This window comes from Ctenocephalides felis, unplaced genomic scaffold (assembly GCF_003426905.1).
Source record: "Ctenocephalides felis isolate EL2017-DRISC unplaced genomic scaffold, ASM342690v1 CF-g0.4_SCAFFOLD_01886, whole genome shotgun sequence".
In the NCBI taxonomy this organism is placed as follows: Eukaryota; Metazoa; Arthropoda; class Insecta; order Siphonaptera; family Pulicidae; genus Ctenocephalides; species Ctenocephalides felis.
Genome location: NW_020538040.1, coordinates 20,922,051 through 20,944,554, shown reverse-complemented (window position 1 = coordinate 20,944,554; position 22,504 = coordinate 20,922,051). Strand labels below are relative to the sequence as shown.

Genomic DNA, 22,504 nt, shown 5'->3' with positions numbered 1-22,504 from the left:
CTGGAGTTATATCGTCAGGAAGGAAAACCCGACTTATTTTTATATATATGTAGATAGCAAAAACCAAAACGTAATAATATGACATTCTTCTACTTACGATGTTGGCATATATAGTTCAATGGAACATCGCAATCAGTATCTGACCAAAGCCATCCTTTGCTGCCATCAAATCGTGCACAATCTTGTTCTCCTGTAGGAAGATTCCAGAAGGAAACAGTAACATCAGCTCCTGACAACCATTTCCAGTTAGCTCTATCTGTCTGATCACGTACTGCTCCCATCCAGTATTGAGAACTTGAGTCGCTCCTAAACAAGATAAAAAAATGAAAAAAATTTGGAATAAAAGTTAATTATCACGTTTAAAATTTTAATTCATATTGATAAAATAAGTTTCAACAAATCAATTGTCACAAACTGTCAACCAATAATGACATTGGTCAAGATGTAAGCAGCCACTTCTCTAAACAACCTCAACATATAAGTTATTTACTCCAGTTATAATAAATAGTTAATATCTAGTTACCAGAAGCTAAGTTTATCTACCTGTGTCTTCTCCACAATTCCCAGCTGACAAATCCTTGAAGAGCTGGATTACTTTCATCTACCAAAGTTCCTCCACGGGATCTGCAGAATGCCAGAGCTTCACGGAAGGCCAGAGGTTGTCGAGAATAGAAGGAATAACATTTGCCATTGTATGTTGCTGTGGAGCCAGGTGGCTGGTCTCTGAATTGGGGACATCTTTCAATTGGTAAAGCCTGGAAGAAATAATTGTAATAGAGTTAAATAAATAATAGACACAATTTTACTTCTGATATTTGAAGAAGATTTTGTAAGTCAAAGTTGCGAGTTCGAGTTGGAAGAATATTGAACACAATTATACTTCTGATATTTGAAGAAGATTTTGTAAGTCAAAGTTTCGAGTTCGAGTTGGGAGAATATTGAACACAATTATAGTTCTGATATTTGAAGAAGATTTTGTAATTCAAAGTTTTGAGTTCGAGTTGGAAGAATATTGAACATCGTAAGATGTTGATTAATGTTTGTAAACTTGATACAGCCAAATCTTTATGAATTAGATAGAAATAAATCTAGATATATAGTAAAGTTGTAAACATACAAATCTATGAGATGATATTACATTAGGAAATTGAACTGGCATCTTATGAATTTTTTTCCTAATTTGTCCTATATTTTTTGTTACTGACATTATTTTCTTATCTCAGTCATACAGGACTGCCTGGAAAAAGAGGAATTTTACCTTTTTGAGTTTACAAAGACATTATAGCATTTCAGCCATTAATTGTACAATACTAGTTTCTTATCCTTAATCATATCATCATCAAAGTACTGAATATCTTACAAAATTAAAAGAGATATCATCTATTATAGTCTATCGTCTGGTACACAAAAAAGCAGTAAATTAATAATTTATATTAAAAAAGCTATTAGTATGAAACCATATCCGGAATTTGAAAAAATATAAGGAAGTAGTGAATGACAAAACTGTTTGCATAATCCGTCGTTTTCTTTGTTTATATAATTGGCTGGAAGAATTAAAAACAGGGAGCTGAGTATAATAATAAATTATTAAAAATTATTTGAATAATTATTATATAATATTATATATATTATATAATATATTTATTATATAATATATTATATATATATATATTATATAATAATTATTAAAAAATTATTAAAAAAAAATTATGCAATATTTTAAATTTTAAACATAATTTCCACTAGCGAATTGCGAGATTTATATGTATTTTGCCGCCGGAGCGGTGGCATCCAAGTGAAAAGGGTTAATAATGATAGCGATTACCAATCTGTGGGGCTTGGTTCCAATCAATGTTTTGTATGGAAATAACATGAAAAGAATTTCAAAAAATTTAAAAATGTTTTTAGATATAATTTAGCGAACAAATGAATGAGTTTATTCAAAATTTGTCGCTAAGTTATACCTAAATTTTTTTTTTTAATTTTCAATTTTTTTCCATGCTATTTCTATAGAAAGTTTGATTGAATTGCGCACTATCTAAAAGTTAATATTAAGGGATAAAACTTTCAGAGAATTTTTTTTATCAATTTGGAACCATTTTAGCCCTTGGGAGCAAAGAAATTCGAAAATGTCCATATTAAGGATTACCTTAATATATATGTTCCATTATAATAGAAAAATAATAGCTATTTTAAGTTAACACCTTTCAATGCCATCTATTGTGATACTATTGAAATATGTTATTAAAAATAGTAATTATTCTTCTTCCAATAATTTGCCCACCTTCACTTACCAGCTCTCTGTCTACGATTTACGCATTTGAATAAATTAATTTCTTTAATTAATCAAACAATCGCCAATTAACACGTAGTGTAAAAAAGTGAGAGTGTTTATCGCCAATTGCGCAACATCATTTTTAGTCGTTTACAATTATTTTTTATGTTCCGCTTTAACAAATCATTTTAGTTACTTTAATAGAGAAAAAAGAATAAAGAAATTTTAAATTACATGTCATCAAGATCTATGTTGGTTTAATCTAATTATAAAGTAAAAAACAGAGATATTTCTTATACTCGAATTTAATTTAAAAATATAATAAGTAAGAGTTTTGAAATCTAATTATTGCTATAATTTACTTTGCTGTAATTATCATTTTGATTACAAACTACTACACGAGTGACAATTGTAGTTTAACATTTTGCATTTTTAGGTTTTCATTAATTCACTGGAAATGATTCAATAATAAAATTATCAAATATTCTACCATTTAACAAGTCGAACGATTTAAAAAAAAAATAATTCATAATCAACAAAAAGTATTAATTCTTGAAAACTTGGAGCAATTGTGATATATTTTTACCATATTCCTGGAAATGTTATTCATGGTTGCGGTACCAAAGTTTAAATAAACAAAATTAATAAAAATCAACCACAATAACCAAAAATGATCATGATTTCTCCAAAGCTCTTGGCACTTAAAATATCATAAATTCCAAACGTATTATATTTTTTTCTAATTTTTTTCATAACATTTAAGACCAATACTATCATCCCGTTTCTTGACGTTATGTTCTGGGACACCCTGTATATATTTTTACTTTATTACCACCTTAACGTGTGCTCTGATTCGGTAGAATTTTGAATAATTTATCGTATTTGCAGGTATCTTCATAGTTTATTTTTGTCTCATAACTCACAAACACAGTTAACATCGTTATTTTTTATTTTTCTTTTAATATACTAAACCAAAATCTGATAAAACCTTGAAAACAAGATTAAAAAATTTACCAAAAAATCGTTCTTATTCATTTTATTATTCCCCTTTCCTGCAGTATAGATTTTAATACAAATTATTAGTTGTAACATTCCAAATTAGAATTTTACGCTTTTGACCAAAAATTTCAAATGGCAAATTAATTTTAATAATTTTACTTTGATTATTATTAAATATCCTTGGTGATTTGAATTCAAGTCACTTACACTTTATTTTCTAAATAAACATTTTATTTACATAGCTTATTCTAATTCTTGTTGATAAAGTCGATTATTTACACGTCTCGGAAAGTTCATGCAATTTGCCATAAGGCAAAATGCTGCTTACAGCTAGTTTATATATTTTAACAGCAATCAAGACTTGAATAATTCGTCCTATAAGCTGTTGTGCTGACATCTTGACGTGGATTTTATATATGGTAACCCAAATGGTTGTCTTATCTCTATATGATAAAATTATTATTACAATTTTGTTCGAGAAATTTAGGGTAATGGCTATTTTCCCTTAGAAACATAATAATACGTATATTTCCAAGTAAATACTAGGCATTAGGCTATCCGAGGCGAAATCAAATCTTGGACCTCTGGTTTTATGTTGATAGTTCTAACCACTAGATACAAAGTGCAAGATTTTTCTTATCTAAAAATGTATCAATTTCAGTATTTCTGAAAATTTGAATTATTTCGGCATATATATTAGAAATCTACAAATGATGCTACAGCATATTACAACATTCCTTTATAAAAGTACGTCATGCTAAACCGTATTTTTTGCATTATTTTAAAAAATTCTGAAGGAAATCGTCCGACCTTCATTTTAGTAGGTATATGTATCAAAAAACTACAGTTACAACACTGAAAGGCATTGAAGCGCAATGCATACGCATCCGGTTTTGTTTATTTGTTTTGATAACATTCATTTTGACTTTTTTAGGTTCAAATCGACTGCAATATCTGAACGATCAAAAAACATTGAGCAAATGTGCTATTGCTAAATTTACTTGCTGCAGTGATAAAATCTATGGCCTAGGGATAATATTTCATAAGACGTGCGAGTTGGCCTTCTGATAGTAATGATCAGTCATTTGGGGCACCATTGCATCTTGAAAATTTGAAATAATTTAAATTTTCAGAAATACTGTAATTGATTCATTTTTGAGATAAGAAAAATCTCGTGTCTAGTCGTTCGAGCTATGAACATAAAAGCAGAGGTCCAAGGTTTGATTTCGCCTCGGATAGCCTGATGTCAAGCAGGAGTTAGATTAATATTTACTTGGAGATATACGTAGTGATATGTTTCTAAGGGATAATAGACATTACCCTAAATTTCTCGATCACAATTGTAATAATAATTTTATCATAGAGATAGAACAACCGTTTGGGTTACCATATATTAGGTTGTCAAATATCTCCCTTCCGCTTTTTTGCTCTTGGTTTATAATACAAAAAGGCGGAAGGGAGATATTTGACAATCTTAGGTTGTCAAATATCTCCCTTCCGCTTTTTTGCTCTTGGTTTAATACAAAAAGGCGGAAGGGAGATATTTGACAATCTGATATATATATATATATATATATATATATATATATTATATATATTTACAGTGGCGTCGGAAGCAAATTTTTGATGGGTGGGCTCGCGGGCCTGTGTGGGCTTGTTTTTTTTTTTAGACCGTTGAGACAGTATCATATTTTGGGATTGAGATGAGGGCTCAAGCCCACCCAGCCCACACGGTTCCGACGCCACTGTATATATATATATATATATATATATATATATAATATATATATATATATATATAAAATTCAAAGTAAAATAAATATTCCAATTTCATTTCTGCGGCTAAAAAAACATGTTCGAAGCAGGAAATATATTAAGAATAATAAAAACGTACAGTTTATCATATGGTATTTAATTAAATAAATATTAATTTCCAAAAAGACCACAAAATCATTAAGTTACAAAGTTTTCGACGTGAGTGCTTTCACTGGAAGCAATATCGAATTAGTTTTTTTCTGGTATTTCTTGCAACTCTTCGCTGCGGAGGTTTCACTGACTCGACAAGAATGTTATCTATTGCAAACGGCATCATATGAGGTGTAAAGATATCGAGATCTGCGGGCCGGATGGGAAAACACCAGGCTAGGATTGCATATCAAATATTTTTTTAACTAGTGGGTTTGGGCATAGCGCCTTAAATTGCTGGAACAATAACTCAAGTCCTGGTCAGTAGATCTTACCTTTGAATCGAAACCACTAGTAATTATAAAAAAAATGCAATATATTTTGGAAATACTTAAATAATCCAATCTTTTTTTATTCAATTTTATTCTGCAATCTGCATATTTTGACGAATATATGGTAGCATTAAGTTGATTACAAATTAGTAGATACCTCCAGTGGCGTGGGGTCAAAAAACTAAAAACAAAAGGGAAAAAAACTATAGTCTTTTAACCCAATCTTATTCGAAAATTATTCTTTTATATTCAGGATTTAAATTGATGAATCTAGATTTTTTTTAAATTTAGCTATGATAAATAAACGTGGCAATAATCACGGATGGTTATATTAGATAGTTATATTAGATGGCTCTATTGTATTGTATGAATGTTAGTATGAATATGAATTGATGAAAATATAGATCTATATAAGATTACTGTGGATAGATAATAATGCCAAGGGTAGTTAATATAGAAAAATGTATATAGTTAGAGATCGTACATATCTAGAGAGACCATACGTATTTTCAGTTATGTTAATCCGGGATAGGAATGTAATTTTTAGTTATGTTAATCCGGGATGGGGGGGAGGCTGAATACTAAAAAATTTAATATGATTTTAAAATAATTAACATTATTTAAGAATGCAATAAAAATCCGTAATCTTTCAAACTTATGATAAAATTTGGTTCAATTTTATTCATAATTATTTAAAACTAATTAGCACTTAGGTATTCCAGGCAGTCTAGAAGTTAATATTCATAATTTTTGTTAATTTTCGTAAAATTTAAAATTCAATAGAAAAGTAATTTAAAATAATTCAAATAATCAATAATGCTGATAATCCATTAGTTAATCTGAAAAATAAGACTAAAATCGAATGGATATTGGATAAAGTCAATTGAATCTCAAAATATTCTAACAATATAAAAGATAGTGTTTTATGTAAATTGGTTAAACTCTTAGCTTTTTTGAATCATGCAATATTAATATATTTTTTAGTTATTTATTCTTAATTTCATTATCTCTAATTAGCTATATATAGTTTATTTTATATAGTAACTTATTAGTACTTACTTAGTACGATGTTATTGAGATATTCAAAAATTATTATTGAACTTAATAAATATTATTAAAATTCATTAAAATTAAATTATTTTTTTATCATTAAAAATTCAAGTTACATTAATATCTATCAATTTTCAAAATCTCTGACAATGGTCAGAAGATTTTGTATTTTTAAAGTCATTTTTTTAAATCCTCCTATCTGTTTAATTTATTTGTCTAGTTTAGGACAGATGTAAAAATTTCTGTATAATAAAAAAATGCAATGATTGTCTTACTAGATGTCTTGAAGTCAATTTTGAATTGAAAAAATTAAAATTGAGAAAAATGTAAAACATACCCAATAAAAAACACATTCCAAAGTAAAATAAAAATACATGAAAATAAAATTCTAGTTATTTAAAGCAATTTTGCAGTAAGTTTCCCAAACAAATAGAGATATGTCGAAGTAAAATCCAAATATCAGAAAAATATTAATTATTATTAAATATTAAATAAATTATTCACAAAATGCATTTAACCCTCAGTTTAGCCTAGCAAAAATTACTGTATGATAAAAAAAAATGATTGTCTTACTGGATGTCGATTACCCTTCATGTATATTCTGAGTTGAAAAAATTAAAACTGAAAAATAGTGAAACATACCTAATAAAAACATTTAGAAACAACCCCAAATAAAATAAAAATATATAAAAATAAATTCCTTCAATTTTAAAGTAATTTTGCAGTAAGTTTTCCTAATAAAGAAATGTCGAAGTAAAATCTAAATATCAAAAAAATATCAATTATCATTAGATATTGTATAAATTTTCACCAAAATGCTTTTAACCCTCAGTTTAGCCACCAATGTTTTATAATAAGCATATATAGACAAGAGTTAGTCGGTGTTGTGGGTCTTATCGTAGAACGAGTTCTATTTAATTGAACTTTCTTCTCAACCATCCGATCCAGTTTTGTACCAAAGTCGATATTACTAATATTTTACGTTGGAAATATTTTAGAAAGACGTATCCATAGACTTGTTTACGTATGAATTCATTTATATAACGATGACAGATGATGGACTATATGGTTTCTTGGAAGAAGAAAAAGCTGATGACGTACCTTGAAAAAAGGAAAACGATCAAATACATATTATATAAAATTTGCTGTATGATTAATAGTAATATTTGAATTCATAGTAAACGTTGCAATCAACTCATAAAGCGTTAAAAACAAATATTTACTAAAATAATAGCTCACTTTTATGTTGCAATTTCATTTAGTCTTCGAAAAATTAGTGCAGAAGATGCATTTCATTTTTATGTGCATTGCTTCAATTACAATTTGTACATTCTGTTTAAAAGATAACTCCCTGTTTTAATATTGTAATAAATACTTTATTAATTTTTGATATTGCTTTGATCGATTGCAAAAAATCAAGTAAAAATGTTAGGTTAAGTCTTAAATTAACAGCCTATAGAACAATGTAATTCCAAGTAGTTTTGATTGCTGTTGAAAAAATAAATAATAAATGTAGTAAAATATCTTTAATAAATTGAAATTTTTTCGTGAGTTTTACTAGAACCGTAAGAATGTAATGTAAGTATCTATTTACTAAAATTTGAGTTTAGTTTTATTTCATTTAATCCAAAATTACTATAAAAATTGGATTTAGATTTTTATGTACCTTACACTAATGATTGACAATATATTAAAATTAAATAAAATATTATAAATATTAGTAATTAATATCAAATTATTGCGGTCTGTGGGCTTTCTTGTGCTTATGCACTAACAATTCATGTTTTAGAAGAAAGAAAATATTGTTTCTGTATATTTGAATAAAAAAAATTGAATTTGTTTATATCAAATACAACTATTTTTTACCATTGATATGGAATCTTAAAGAATCCTACACGTACTATTATTGAACATATTCGGTACACTATCCAAAAAATGGAACTTAAAATTAATCTATTCAAATCTTTGGATTAAAATTCTTGTAAAAGGCTTATGATTCATTTTATTTCACTTTATTTAATCATTTTCATCGACAAATACTAAAAACTTTCTCTTACTCTAACGTTTGATTATAATTAACACTATAGTTTTATACTTATGATATCAATAAACATTCCTTTGAAGCTTTGTCTTAATTTCCAATTCTTGATTAGAAAAATATTTATCTGGCTTGAAAATATGTGACCCCAAAACGACCATTGTGATAAAAATAGCTTTTATAAATAATGATAATTTGTTTTTATTTATTTAACAGATTTCAATAATTGTTTAAAAAACTTGTTCACATCTACATTTACTAAAAATAAATAAAAAAAAATCGACTTTGATCAAGATAGATTCAAATATGTTGCTGTTGATATATTCGAATATCATCTGATGTTCTATTGAATCTGCCTCAAATTGTAATATACATGACATTTCTAAAAAAAATTTACCTCCTCTTAAATTATTCGGTAAAAAATACGTAAAATTCATTCAAATCTATTTATCATAAAAGTCTATAACTTTTTTGAGAAGTGAGTTACTCTAAACCAAAACTTTAGTATGGTAGATACATCCAATAAATCGTAGAAATTTAATTTTAATGTAGTTGTTCGGACGTCTTTTCGTTTTATTATATTGGCCATGAAGGTGACAAACTTCAGGGCATTTAGATTTACACGGAATGGTTGCTACCATAGGTAGAGGGGGTAGCGGAGTGTTTTAAGGGAACTAGTTGTTCACTTCTAAAAGTAAAGTCCGCTTAACAACATGTAAATAACCAATAAAAATAAATATATCTTCTTTCATTATAACTTAGTAACAAATCAGTGATTGTAATGAGAACTGCAACAAATACATAATATACAAATTAATCAGTGTTTAATACAGTCCACAGCTACAAGGATTAAATTATAACCCAACAACCTGAATTATCGAAGGAGAGTTTTAATAAATTTTATAACTACGTACGCATAAAGTACAGTAGTTTTGACAATAAAGTGATGACCTAGAAACAGGTTTATCACATAAGATTATCCTTGATATATTTTATATCTGGACAGGAGCAGAAAACATAGAATCAGAAGTTTGGACAAGAAACTTCATAAAAGTGTATAGAAACATGAATGATTGGTGATGGTAATAATAGTCAAGGAGTAAAGAAAACCATTGATTGTGGCATTCTCAAACTATAAGCCTGTTTTCGGACAGACAACCATTTATGGATCTGTCTCCGGAGTATCAAGCATTTATGGACCTGTCTTCGGCCAGACAACCATTTATTATTAATATTATATTATCTCACCTGATCAGTATAGACAAAAGCTTCACAAATGCTGAGTTGCGCGGGCTGGGACACTTCTAAATGTACACTGACAAATGCTCCTGGCATGGGAGGGTTGCAGGGCAAAAACAGAGGTTGACCTTCTTCTAAAGAACCTGTAAATCGGTTGCAAACAGGGTTGGTTCCCAGGTCTGGTCTGTTGTTGCCCACTCGAACAACTATGGTCGCTGGCTTATTGGGCCCTGTAAGGAAAAACAGTTTATTAGTTGATATAGAACAAAATCAGAAAGAAACAAGGATAACTTGATTTTAATAGTTGTAGTTAACGAATCATATCACAACAAATAACATATATCAAACAAAGAACTAGCTGGCTATGTTCAGCAAAACTACCACCAAATTCATCATCGAAATGCGTTTTTTGCTGTTTTCCAAAATTTGTAACCTGATTCTTTTTACTTCATGAGCGGGGTAAAATAGGACAGCCAAGAGTAAACAGGTATAATGTCTATTAAATAACCTAGACTTAAAAATTATGTTAGGGTCTCGTAAACTAAACGACAGAGCTCACGTCCAAAAAAACTAACAACAAGAAAATACACTTTTATTCTGGATTTTCAAACATTACCGTTTATCTCCTGATAGCGAAGCCATAAAAATCAAGGTGATAGCTGATTATACATTTTTTTTCTTCTACTTTCAAATGTTGTTATTAAAAAGTTCTCAAAAATACTTGTTTTAGAGATATCAGTGGTAAACCTTTCTATGTATATATATACATTTAACTAAATGAAACTAAGAGTATCAGATTAAAATTGAAAATATTCAAACAATATCATCATATAATATTCCATCATAAGACTATAGTATAAAGTACCTATATGTATTTATTTACTTGCATGTTAAGTATTTGTTTAAATATGTTAAAATTGTTTCTACATAAATGATTTAATTTCTATTTCCATTTATGCTTTCCTATTTGTTTTATGATTAATAGGCGTTTCAGAAAAATTGCTCGTATCTGGTTTGTAACGAGTAAAACTTTCGCTAGATATTTAATCGTTCTGATATGAGCAAATAGTTCAATAACTCGTAACAAATAATTGCTCTTAATGAATATTATCAATCTTTGAGAAACACGATGCAAGTTCTTATTACAGACTCTTTCGAATATTTCTTTATTAGTATTTTTCATTATTTGGTCATTTTTGGTTAAATTCTTTCAATTTAAATTTGATCATTATTATGCAAAATAGTACATATTTTAAAAAAGTTTGATGATTTAGCCTTTTATAAGATTTTAAGATATCCTCGTAATTCAATTTATGATTTATATCTTTCATAATTTTGGTAGAGTAGGGCAGAAGACAAAGACCCAATTGGGCCCAATTATATTGTAAAAACCAAACCAAGTATATCACAACAAATAACACGTATCAAACAAACAACTATCTGACTATGTTCAGAAAAATCACTCACAACCAAAAAACTAAAAACGAAAAAATACTTTTATTATGGATTTTCAAAAATTGTTGTTTATCTTCTGATGATGTCGCAAAAATCAAGGTAATGGGTGGTTATACATCTTTTTCCCTCCGCTTTCAAATAATCTTGTTAAAAAATTCTTAACTTTACTTGTTTCTGAGACATCGATGACGGACCTTTTTACCCAGGGGCCTTTAAGCCCCGCTCTACCCTATATTATTGTATCTGCAAATGTGTATAGTGCCAGCAGTTAATAATAATTTTACGATCGACGTTTCTAATCTGTAATCTCATTGTTTTCCTCAGCGTGCGGTCGTACACTATTAAGAGATTAAGAACAATTCACTCAAAATGTCATTTGACAAATGGCATTAAATTGAATGACAAAGGACACCAATCATACTTTGTTCGGTTTAAAGTAGTATAATAAGCTGGGAATGTTAAACTAAATGCTAAATATAATCGTAATGTTCACGGCATTGATCAAAATTATGTGACATCACCATTGAATTTTATTTAAAACTATTCAAATGTTCAATCGTGCTATTGGTTTTCAGCCTGGTACTAGTAAAAAGTAGAAAATGTATGCCTTATGGTGCAAAATATAATGAGAACCATCTACATCTTTATCTATTGTCTTACCTATTACTTGCTGAAAAGATAACAATTTTGTGGACTTTTTGAATCATTCAAATCGGTTCATCCGTGCTCCCGATATTGTGGATGAAAAATTGTATCCAAACATACGCAACACATGCAATATAAATCCATTTTTTGCTAAGGTATGCCACAATGTTCGGAAAGCTCTGAAGCGTAAAGATATGTAAAAATGTTTACGTCCGATTTTTTGAGATTGGTATAACTTACCTTACGTAAAGGTAAAGACTGTGCCAGAAGTTATAGGTACAATTAATGTATAAATAAATAAAAAAAACATTTGGAAATCTATAAGGTTTCATTTTTTAACTTACCGTACGATAAGTTAAAAAACGAAACCTTATAATTTATAGTATTGGTTATAGTACCTCATAAGCACTGGGCCAAAAATCGAAAATAACATTTTTTGCATATCTTCACATTTCAGAGGGTTCTGAATATTTTGGCATACCTCAGCATAAATGGATATGTGTGTGTGTATGTGTGGAGACAATTTTTCGTCGACGATTTCAGACGTACGGATTAACTGATTTCAATGATTCAAGAAACATTCGATTCCTAATGATAAGGAGACGAGCTAATTAGGTTTAGATAAAGACAGATCCAGCAGTTTCGGAGATATAGAGCAAAAAGTGTTAAAAATGTCAGTTTTTAAGAGAACGGATTAACGGATTTGAATGATCCAAAAAGCAATTCGATTCGTAATGGTGGGGAGAAGTGGTGATTAGATTTTGGTAAATGCAGTCCAGCCGTATCAGAAATATAGAGCAAAATGTGCAAAAATGGCAGTTTTTGAGAGAACTAAGCATCAGATGTGAATGATTTAAAAAAGTTTCTGCACGTGTTGACGAAACGATTGTCTTTGGGAAAAGAAGTTTTTTTATATAATTTTATTATTTTTTAAATTTTTTTTTAATATCAAAAAATATATCGAATTTTAATTCTAATTCTAGTTAAAATTTTAAATTTCAAATAAAATAATAAATAATTTTAATTTTGCAATTCAGTTTATATAATACTTACAATTAGAAATAATGAAAGTTACATTATTTATAATAATCTATTTAAAAAGATTTAATATTCCTTAAATATTTCATTAAGGTACGGTCATTTCCAGCAATTTGCCTTAAGGCACGATGCCATACACCACTAGTTTGTATCTATTTGTACTAATCGCTGTACAAATCGATACAAACTAGCTTAAAGTACTAATCTATACTATCTTAAAAGTCTAATAGTTGTTACGATCATTTAGTTAACAACATCCCTTTTTCAAAAGGCAACCCAAACGGTTGTATATGTATGTGATGAGATTATTATTATAATTTCTATAATATTTGAAAACTTATTGCAGACTATATTTGCAAGTGCAAATTGTTTGACATCAGGCTGTCCGAGACAGATATCGAACCTGGAACTTCTGATTAAAATCCTATAGCTGTAACCACTAACTTACAAGAAAGCCCTAAGAATTCATCCAATTTGAAGTTTTATAAGGATTATATATAAAAACATACTAAATACAGTTGAACGTGTTTCATTTACAATCTGATATTTTAACTGTGGTGAGAAAAAAATCAAATTACATTATCCATGCTCTATAGAAAACAAATCGACGGCGTAGTAAATTCAAAAATTAATATATTAATATAGAATATAAACAAGATTCCATAATACATATTTACCAACGTTTTACTGTTCGGGTTCATTGACTCAACGTAGAACTAAAGATTAATTTACTTATAATTGCTTATACTCTAACATGATGTTATAATAAAATGGCTAAGAGCAATTTAATAATCAAACTCTTTTGTGTGTAAATACAGTTAATCAAAATTAGATGAAGATATCTATAATGATTACATTGCACAGAACTGTTATTATTAGCGCATGGGAATATTATTAATTGGGAACGATTGAAAGTATTATATAATCGAAATTTGTAAATATAGATTTCATACATTGCTGTTGAGATGCAGTGCAGAACAAATTGATAATTAATATCAAATTTTGCAAATGTGTTAATCAGATAAATTCACTAGAGTAGAGCGCGATTTAAAGGTCCGGTGGTAAAAAGTTCCACCTTCATTACTTCAAAAATAAGCAAAGCATAGAATGTTTTAGTAATACTATTTTAAAGTAGAAGGTAAATTAAGAGTAACCAGCATAGACCATATACTACATGAACTGCTAGTCGAGAGCAAAATAAGTGCTCAAACACAGAAGGGACTGTGACGCCAGTTGCTGAGCGAACATTGCCGACGACAATCGCGGAACTTTTCCGATTGATTAAATGTCATGTCACATGTTTTATTTTAATAATATGCTGATAATTTTATAAAAAATGATATTAATAAATTTTAATAATATTTATCATAATAGTTAATTTAACTCAAATATTATCTGTGATAGTTTTATTTCAATAATATAATGTCATTTTTGAGGGCTGATAATTTTGTAAGAAATGATAATAATAATATTTTCCATGTGAAATAAATATACATAAAATCGAATCCACCTGTTAAAATCGGTTTATATATTACAAGGTCTACGTAACATATGACATGTGACATTTAATCGGAAGAGTCCGCGATTGTCGTCGGCAATGTTCGCTCAGACATGTGACGTCACATACCCTTCTATGCTTGTGCACTATATACAATGAAAAACATATGAGGACTAGCAGTCCATGTAATGTAATGTCTATGGCAACCAGCCATCATCAAAATGCATCAGTATTCGTACGAAAAGTATTTATTTTGTTGGTATTTTTTTTTGGTTTTGAGCTTTTGTATTTAGTTTATGATACCTGAATATAATTTTTAGGTATACGTATTTATTTGTTTTGTAAGATGTATTTTTATTTTTAAGTATTGTTTTTTAGATTCAACCATTTTTTATATAAGCTCTATAAAAGTTTACATGTGGGTGGGGTAGAAAGGACCAACTAAACCTTCACATTGACAATGATGTAGACAATAAGAAATAGTAAACAGAAATAGTAAATTGAATTAAAAAAAGCAATTTTAAAGAGATGAGATAATAGTTATTTGACCTCTGATGATGAATATTTCTTTCAAAATGCCAGAAAAAGGTTATATAAAATGAAATCTTTGTAAAAAATGTTCCCATAGAATTTTCATTTCAAATTGGTCAAATAATATTTGACAATAAATCCCAAATCTGACCAAAACATTGACTGGTGGAAATATGGTTTTTCTGCAATTTTGAGTTAATATTAAAAAACAATTAAAATTAATGTCTGTTGTAAATATTAACCAAATTTAAAGCATTGACTTTAAAGCATTGACTAATAAAAACCTTAAAAATATTGTGCAAATACTGGTAATTATTTATGTAAATAACTATTATTTTGTAAAATCCCTTAGAATTAAAAAAAACGCATTTGATCTGTTTGCCCCCTGGGTGTTCCTTCTGACCCCGCCCTTGGGGCAAAAAGGGATAGACGACAAATTTTATAAACATAGTAAAAAACATTTATTAGGAGTTAAATGGGAATTATATTAAACATAGTTCGATAGTTGTTTGTTTGATACATGTTATGTATTGTCATACAGTTCATTTAGTTTAGGCAGTATAATTACTGAAAGCCAAATTGGACCTTTGTGCCCCGCCATATCTTATTTTATTTCAACAAGAAATACATTTATCGATGACCAATACATTGCAATAAATGGATTTGATGCTTCTAACATTGGTTAACAATTAACAATAATCAATCCACAATTTATTCTTGGTGAGAAATTCCAAAGTTATTTCTGCAGATACTTCTAAAAGTTAGCAATTATGTCAATGAAAGAGAGTTTACTAGAGAAACCATTTCAAAAATATTTAAGGTCAGTCGTCAGAATCTAATGAAGTTATAATTCAATATTTCTGTAAAGTTTTCACTGTATCGAAACGTCACTTTCTCACCTTGTGACCATGACAATGATTGGAAGTGTCAATAATTAATCTATTATTGTGTGCAGTATGATAACATGAAATCACAAACGAAAGTATCAGGTATTTATAAGATATTTCAAAGATGTATTTTCATATCGTTACATAAGCAGTAATTGGATCTAATGATAAAATCAACTATACGTATTATCGGATCCTCCCATCTGTGTATTTGTCAATTAGTGATAATTGATTTATTACAATCTTATCTCAGGTTGTCTGATTGTATCGAAGGTATGCGTCGTTGGTCGTTTTATTAAAACTCGTCCTAAATCCTGATCTAGGCAGTAAAATGGAATGTAAATTAAAGATAAGTAGAGTATGTAATCTAGTGGAGATGTGGTATTCATCAAATCCCTATAATATGCAATTACTTCTGGTAACCAGTCGAAGTTATTTCAATGTGCAAGTTCAATTTGTACTCGGCACAGTTGAAAGCGCCAGAGGAATGCCACGCGGAATGTAAGTGCTCCGTAATATCTGATCTTGTTTCTCATTTTCTTATTTATGATGCATCTACGGGATGCTGGGACGAGGGGACGACATTCCGATGGGAAACTACGAGAAAAACTATTTAATAATTCACATTTATAACCAAAATTATATGAAGAGAGGAATATTTTGATGCTCCTAAGACCTTGCTGCTATGATGCTACCAATATTTATTTATTTATTCAACGCCCAAGGCAATAATACAATATAGTTACATTTTAAAGTGTACAAATTATAAACTAAAGATAATATGTGAGAAAATTAGAGTAATAAGAGTTCATAGATAGCTTTGTATATATGTATATACATAACACTTAATATATATAAACTACAAAAATATATAATAAGGATAATTTTTCTGTCTTGATTTTTTATATTTGTTACCGACAGACCAAAGATATCAATATCAGAAGCAAATTCATTTATTATTTTTGATATTCTTAATATTAATATTTTAATATTCTTTTTCTTAAAATGTTATATAATTATGCAAAAATGTTTGTAACTAGTGGTGCATGGCATTGTGCCTGAAGGCAAATTGTAGGAACTTTCTGTACAGTAACATTCGTGAAGTAAAAATAATCAATCATCAATCTAAATTCATCAATGTGTAATGACGATTGTTTTAGATATTTAAAAAAAAAATATTATAAATATGTACTGTAAATTTTATAGTCGTATTTTATAGATCTACTAAATATAAGTGCTTATATTTGGGCGACGACCTTTATCTATGTTCATCTACAAGAACGAAAACAAAAATATACAAAACCTAAAAACTGGTTGTTGTTGCTGTTTTCGCTCTGTATCTCCAAAACGGTTGGACCTGCCTTTGCCAGAAACTAATACTTTCCCTACGGGAAGTTAATAAAATATAGAAAAATGTTTTTACATTATGTTATAAATGGTGCGTAAAGTGTATGTCCATTTAAAGCGTAAGCATTTATTTTTGAACAAAAAAAACATGGAAAAACATTATTATTTAGTTTTTTAAAATAGCAGTAACCTATCTCTATGAATCTAAATACTATATAATTAAAAAAAACATAATATATTTTTTATATATTTTTTCAGAAGCAAGCATTAAATGACCCTCTCTACGAATTATTCTGTAATAATGCGATATCCCGAAAATAACATCGGTAGAAAAGCTCTACAAAAATTTACTACAAATTTGTATGTCATTTTCTATGTTATAAATATAGTTAGTGTAAATTCATTAAAAAATTTTAGCAGGTACTTTTTCTGCTAAGAACTGATGTGTTGTAGACCGAAACAAAGTACTTGGTTTTACTACCTATTGAACTTATTGAATTAAATATGCAGAGAAATAAAAATTATACATATTTAGAAAACTATTAATATTTTTTTTCAAGAAAATTAATTTTTATCATCAGTTCTTGTTCTGTGATCCTACTTCTTAGAATTTAATTTAATTTAAAACTACATACACAGTAGTTATTCTCTGATCAAATATTTTTTGGCTAAATTTTTGCAATGCAATTTTTGTGTTAAGATTATCTACTCACATCTGAAAAATTAACGGTGACAAAAATAGAGAAGTGCGTAGTAAGAAATAATTTTTTATGCATCAAATAGGGCCATTTAATATTTGTAAAGATTTAATGTGATATCTACTCAGTTATCCTAATAGTATCACATATTAAAAAAAAAAATGCTGTTAAATATTCTCTACTTTGAAGAAAAAAAATAAACTTAATCAGAAATATAAGATTGCCATTGATGTAAAAAATTCAGTACAATATATAATCTACAAAAAGGTTTTTTAAATACTGTTATATCTAAATAATCCAAAATATATTTTTGAAATATTTCAGTCACTAGCTAAGCAAATTTTTAGCCATAATTTTTACTTATCAATTCAATATTTAATTTATTTTTAGATTTAGCATGTAATAGTCAATTATATCATTCATTTTTTTATATTTTTTCATTTAAATTTATTAGTACCTTGTTATTTTCTAATAGTGCGCTTGATATAAAACGTCAAAAATACCTAACATATTTTTTATTTTTGAAAATATTTTTGTATTTATTGTTAGAAGAATAATACAAATATTGATAAATTCGATATATATACATCACACACTCCAGTATATATATTATATATGTTTGAGATTATTCTTAATTATATTCTATTGATATTTTTTCAACGGTATTAAGAATCGATTACTCGTCACCATTACAATACAAATGAAACCAATACTACATAATATAATCAAATCTAGTATTGAAAAATTGTACACAATTGAAAGAAATTAAAAAAATAATATATCACTCCGAAGAATGTTTGTTGTCGGACAAAAGATATAAAATTACTCTTAATCGAATTCTTACAAAAATCTTAAATAAAAAAATATGTAGCAGAGAAATTTTCTCGATAGACCGACCGCAGAATAACCGGAATAGAATGAATGTTATCTTAAGAATGTTCTCAAATTGACTAATATGATTGATCTTGACTCTGACTTTCTTTAACACGTAATTCAACTCTCTAGGTTGTTGACCACGTATAATGTATTCAAACAAATCAAATTGCGTAATTTGTTTATACCGACACGATTTTTATAGTCGAGAATTAGACGGATTTATGATAACCATTTTAATAAGCCTCAAAAGACTAATAGTTTTATAGATAATGATCCTGAGTAATGTGTGGGATTGTTTGTTATATACTTGGGGAATCATTCTCAAATAATGGATTGTTAGAAATCTTTATATACTAGAATAAATTATATGGCAACTCCTATCTATTTTAATACTCTATATCATTAAATATACCTTTTAGTATACACATATATTAATAAAATTTTGAGTGAGATTTTTCTTTCGATATTTATTGCTTCTGAAAAATACGACATCCAATATTGCAAAACGATCACATAATCATATATGAAACATTTTTGGCTATGGCTTTTGAGTTCAAATGAAATGGCAGAGAGAGGTCCAATTTGAATTTGAGCAATTATATGATGAAAACCAAAACCGATTATATCACAACAAATAATACATATCAAGCAAACAACTATTTGCCTATGTTCAGTAAAACTCCTAGCAAATTCATCATTGTAGAAATGTGTTTTCTTTGCTGTTTTTCAAAAAATTGTCACCTGATTCTTTTTACACCATAAGTGGAGTATAATGTAACCGTCAAGTGGCAAAATGGTCCCATGTCTTATTTTTAATTTTAAAGAATTTTACGAAATAATAGCTACATTATTCAACCACTGCAAAATATAAATTTTAATGGTACATTTTTACAGAGATAACACTGTATATAACCTTGATCTGGCATTTTGTCGGAAATTACATGTGCAGAGTTGGAATAAGTATTTATTTAATTTATCTCTTGTAAATTGTTTTTTTAACTGAATTAACTATATTTTGCTAGAAAAGTGTTTCTTATTCAATTGCAATCAATTTGATTAAAGTGCATCTTGTGACATTAGAAAAGCATCTTCAAAGCAATAAGACAAATCCTTCTACGATATCGTAAGAATACTTCACTACAGTAAATCAATAATTACTATTTCAATTCTTAATTGTAATGCTTTAAACAAAATTATTTACTATAACAACGTTATGTCTTCTAGTTTATATAGACTATCCCTTAATTGAAAGCTACCAATAAACTGAAGATTCACACTTAGGCTCCTTATAATAAACGTGTTGTAAATATTCGTTTATTTTAACATACGAAATTGTTTATCCCTATAATAAAGTTAAGAATAAAATATTTCGATAAATTTTGACTAAATGGTTAATTGTACAAAACTAACGCATACTCAGGATTGTCGTGACGAAGATAGTTAACGCACGGACGTATATGGATGAGCTGCGCAATGTCCATTTTCACTTGAAACTATAGATCAAAATATGTTCCAATTGAAATGGGAAAAATTCTCACACAACTTCTTCTCTAAATTGAGTTGGAGTTTAACTCAGCCCACAGACCTGTCTTAGGGCAGTACTAACCATTGTTATATTAATGTATACTCATCGGATTTCGAGGAGATCGGTAATGAATTTTGTTAGAAGGTTAGATTCACATCCAGAGCAAATGTCACGTGTTTGAATTTGGTCAACCAAAGCCAACGTACGGAACTTATTTCAGGAATACTCCTGCAATAAATTTCGTGATTTTTTCTCCGTTTTCCCGTAAATCTTTGAAAACTGTTAGTAAATTGCGCACACAGTGCAGTGTATCACAGTAATAGTGGAATTGCTATCCGCATAACAGAACCGCTATCAGTCGAACAGGTTGTAGCGATCTGAATACGTACATCATATCTGATACATTTGTTTAACATAAACCTAATGAAAAACATAAATAATCAGCCAACCAGATTTAGTAAGAATAACTATTGATAAATTATGGAGAATGCTAAATTTGACCAGTGACACATGATATAAAAATTTTTATCCAGTCCATGATGACCTTAACTTGCAGAGAAAATGATTGGTAAATGGAAATTGCAAATGTATGTTGAGCGCAGCATGAAGTGGGGTATGGGTAAAAAGGGTGCACCATCGATATCTCAAAAACAAGTCAAGTTAAGAATTTTTTAACAACAATATTTAAAAGTAGAAGGAAAAATATGTATAATCAGCCATCACCTTGATTCTCACGACGTTGCTATCTGGAGATAAACGGCAATGTTTGAGAATCCATAACAAAGGTTTTTTTTTTTTTCGTTGTTAGTTTTTTGGTTGTGAGCACTGTTGTTTAGTTGGCAAAGCCTTAATATTTTTAAGTATACGTTATTGAATTGTTTTATAAGACGTATTGTTAATTTTATAAGTTAGATTCAACAGTTTTGCTTATATAACCTCTATAACCGCTTACACGTGGGTGGGGTAAAAAGGACAAACTAACCTTTTACCTTGGCAAGGTCGTAAACAATAAAAATAGTAAATAAAGAAAAATTAAGTTAAAACAGCCATTTACTAAAGATCAATTAAATTAATAGTTATTCCAATTCTGCTGATAAATATTTCTCACGAAATACCAGATCATAATACATTAACCGTGGTTTTATACGTGCTATCTTTGTGAAAAACATGCCCATTAAATTTATATTTGCATTAGCAGAATAATGTAGCTATTATTTCTTTTAAAATTCCTTTAAAATTTAGAATAAATCATTGGATAATTACCCCCTAGCTGTAACTTATAAGCCCAATAGGGTAAACAGAGACAGATGAAAGTTTTTAAGAAAATAGTAAAAAAAAGAGATTTCTATGAAGTAAAACTAACTTTAAATTTTTGTTTTTAGTTCGATAGTTGGTTGTATGATACCTGTTGCTCATTTGGTTTAGACAGTATAATTACTTATTGGACCTTGTCCCCGCCATATTCTATTTATTTTTAACAATTTAAATGTTGATCCGAAACTAAATAAAGCTATTATTTTAGGTAAATTAGTTTCTAACATTGTTTGAGATCGCATTAAAGTAAATGTAAAAAGTCTTATAGTATCGAATGTATGATCATGCCAGTCAATAGTTTTTAAAGCAGCGGTTTTCAAACTGTGAGGCGCGCTCCCTCAGGAAGGGCTAGGCTGTTCTAATGGGGGCGCGTACATTTTTGGAACGATATTAAAGAATAACAAAAAAATTAGTTTTCATGTATATTTTTACCTAATATTGCATATTAAATTGTAGTCTGATAATATCAGTTAAGTATTTATAAAATTAACTTTCGAAATTAAGGGAGGCGCAACAATTTTTTTATTAGAGCAAGGGGGCGCGGTTCAAAAAAGATTGGAAACCACTGAGTTAAAGCTTTAATCATCGAGTCGTTCTAAATAAGTCCGAACTTGCTTCGAATATTGCCAATATTGTCATAAAATACTCTTGAATTGCATTAATTTGATTAACTTAATTGATCATATTGCCATCATTTGTTAAAATATTTTATTCTTAACAAGTTTGGAACTCATAGATACAGGTATAAAATAAAAACTCAGCTGGAAATTAAATTATTCGAAATGTTTTCACATATATTTCAAATCTCAAAAAAAAATTGTTTTACTAATATATGAAAGCCCTTGCCTTTCA

The 22,504-nt window shown here is 28.4% G+C and overlaps 1 protein-coding gene across 1 annotated transcript in view; it reads right to left on the bottom strand.

Moving 5' to 3' along the window:
* LOC113374750 (CUB and sushi domain-containing protein 3) overlaps positions 1-22,504 on the bottom strand; it is a 133,990-nt gene that overhangs the window by 10,186 nt on the left and 101,300 nt on the right. Inside the window, exons 4-6 of the mRNA XM_026614722.1 lie at positions 9,848-10,068; positions 544-755; positions 98-306 (exon numbers count right to left, since the gene is read on the bottom strand). Of these exons, the coding sequence (XP_026470507.1) occupies positions 98-306; positions 544-755; positions 9,848-10,068 (642 nt within the window). The remainder of the gene's footprint in view (positions 1-97; positions 307-543; positions 756-9,847; positions 10,069-22,504) is intronic.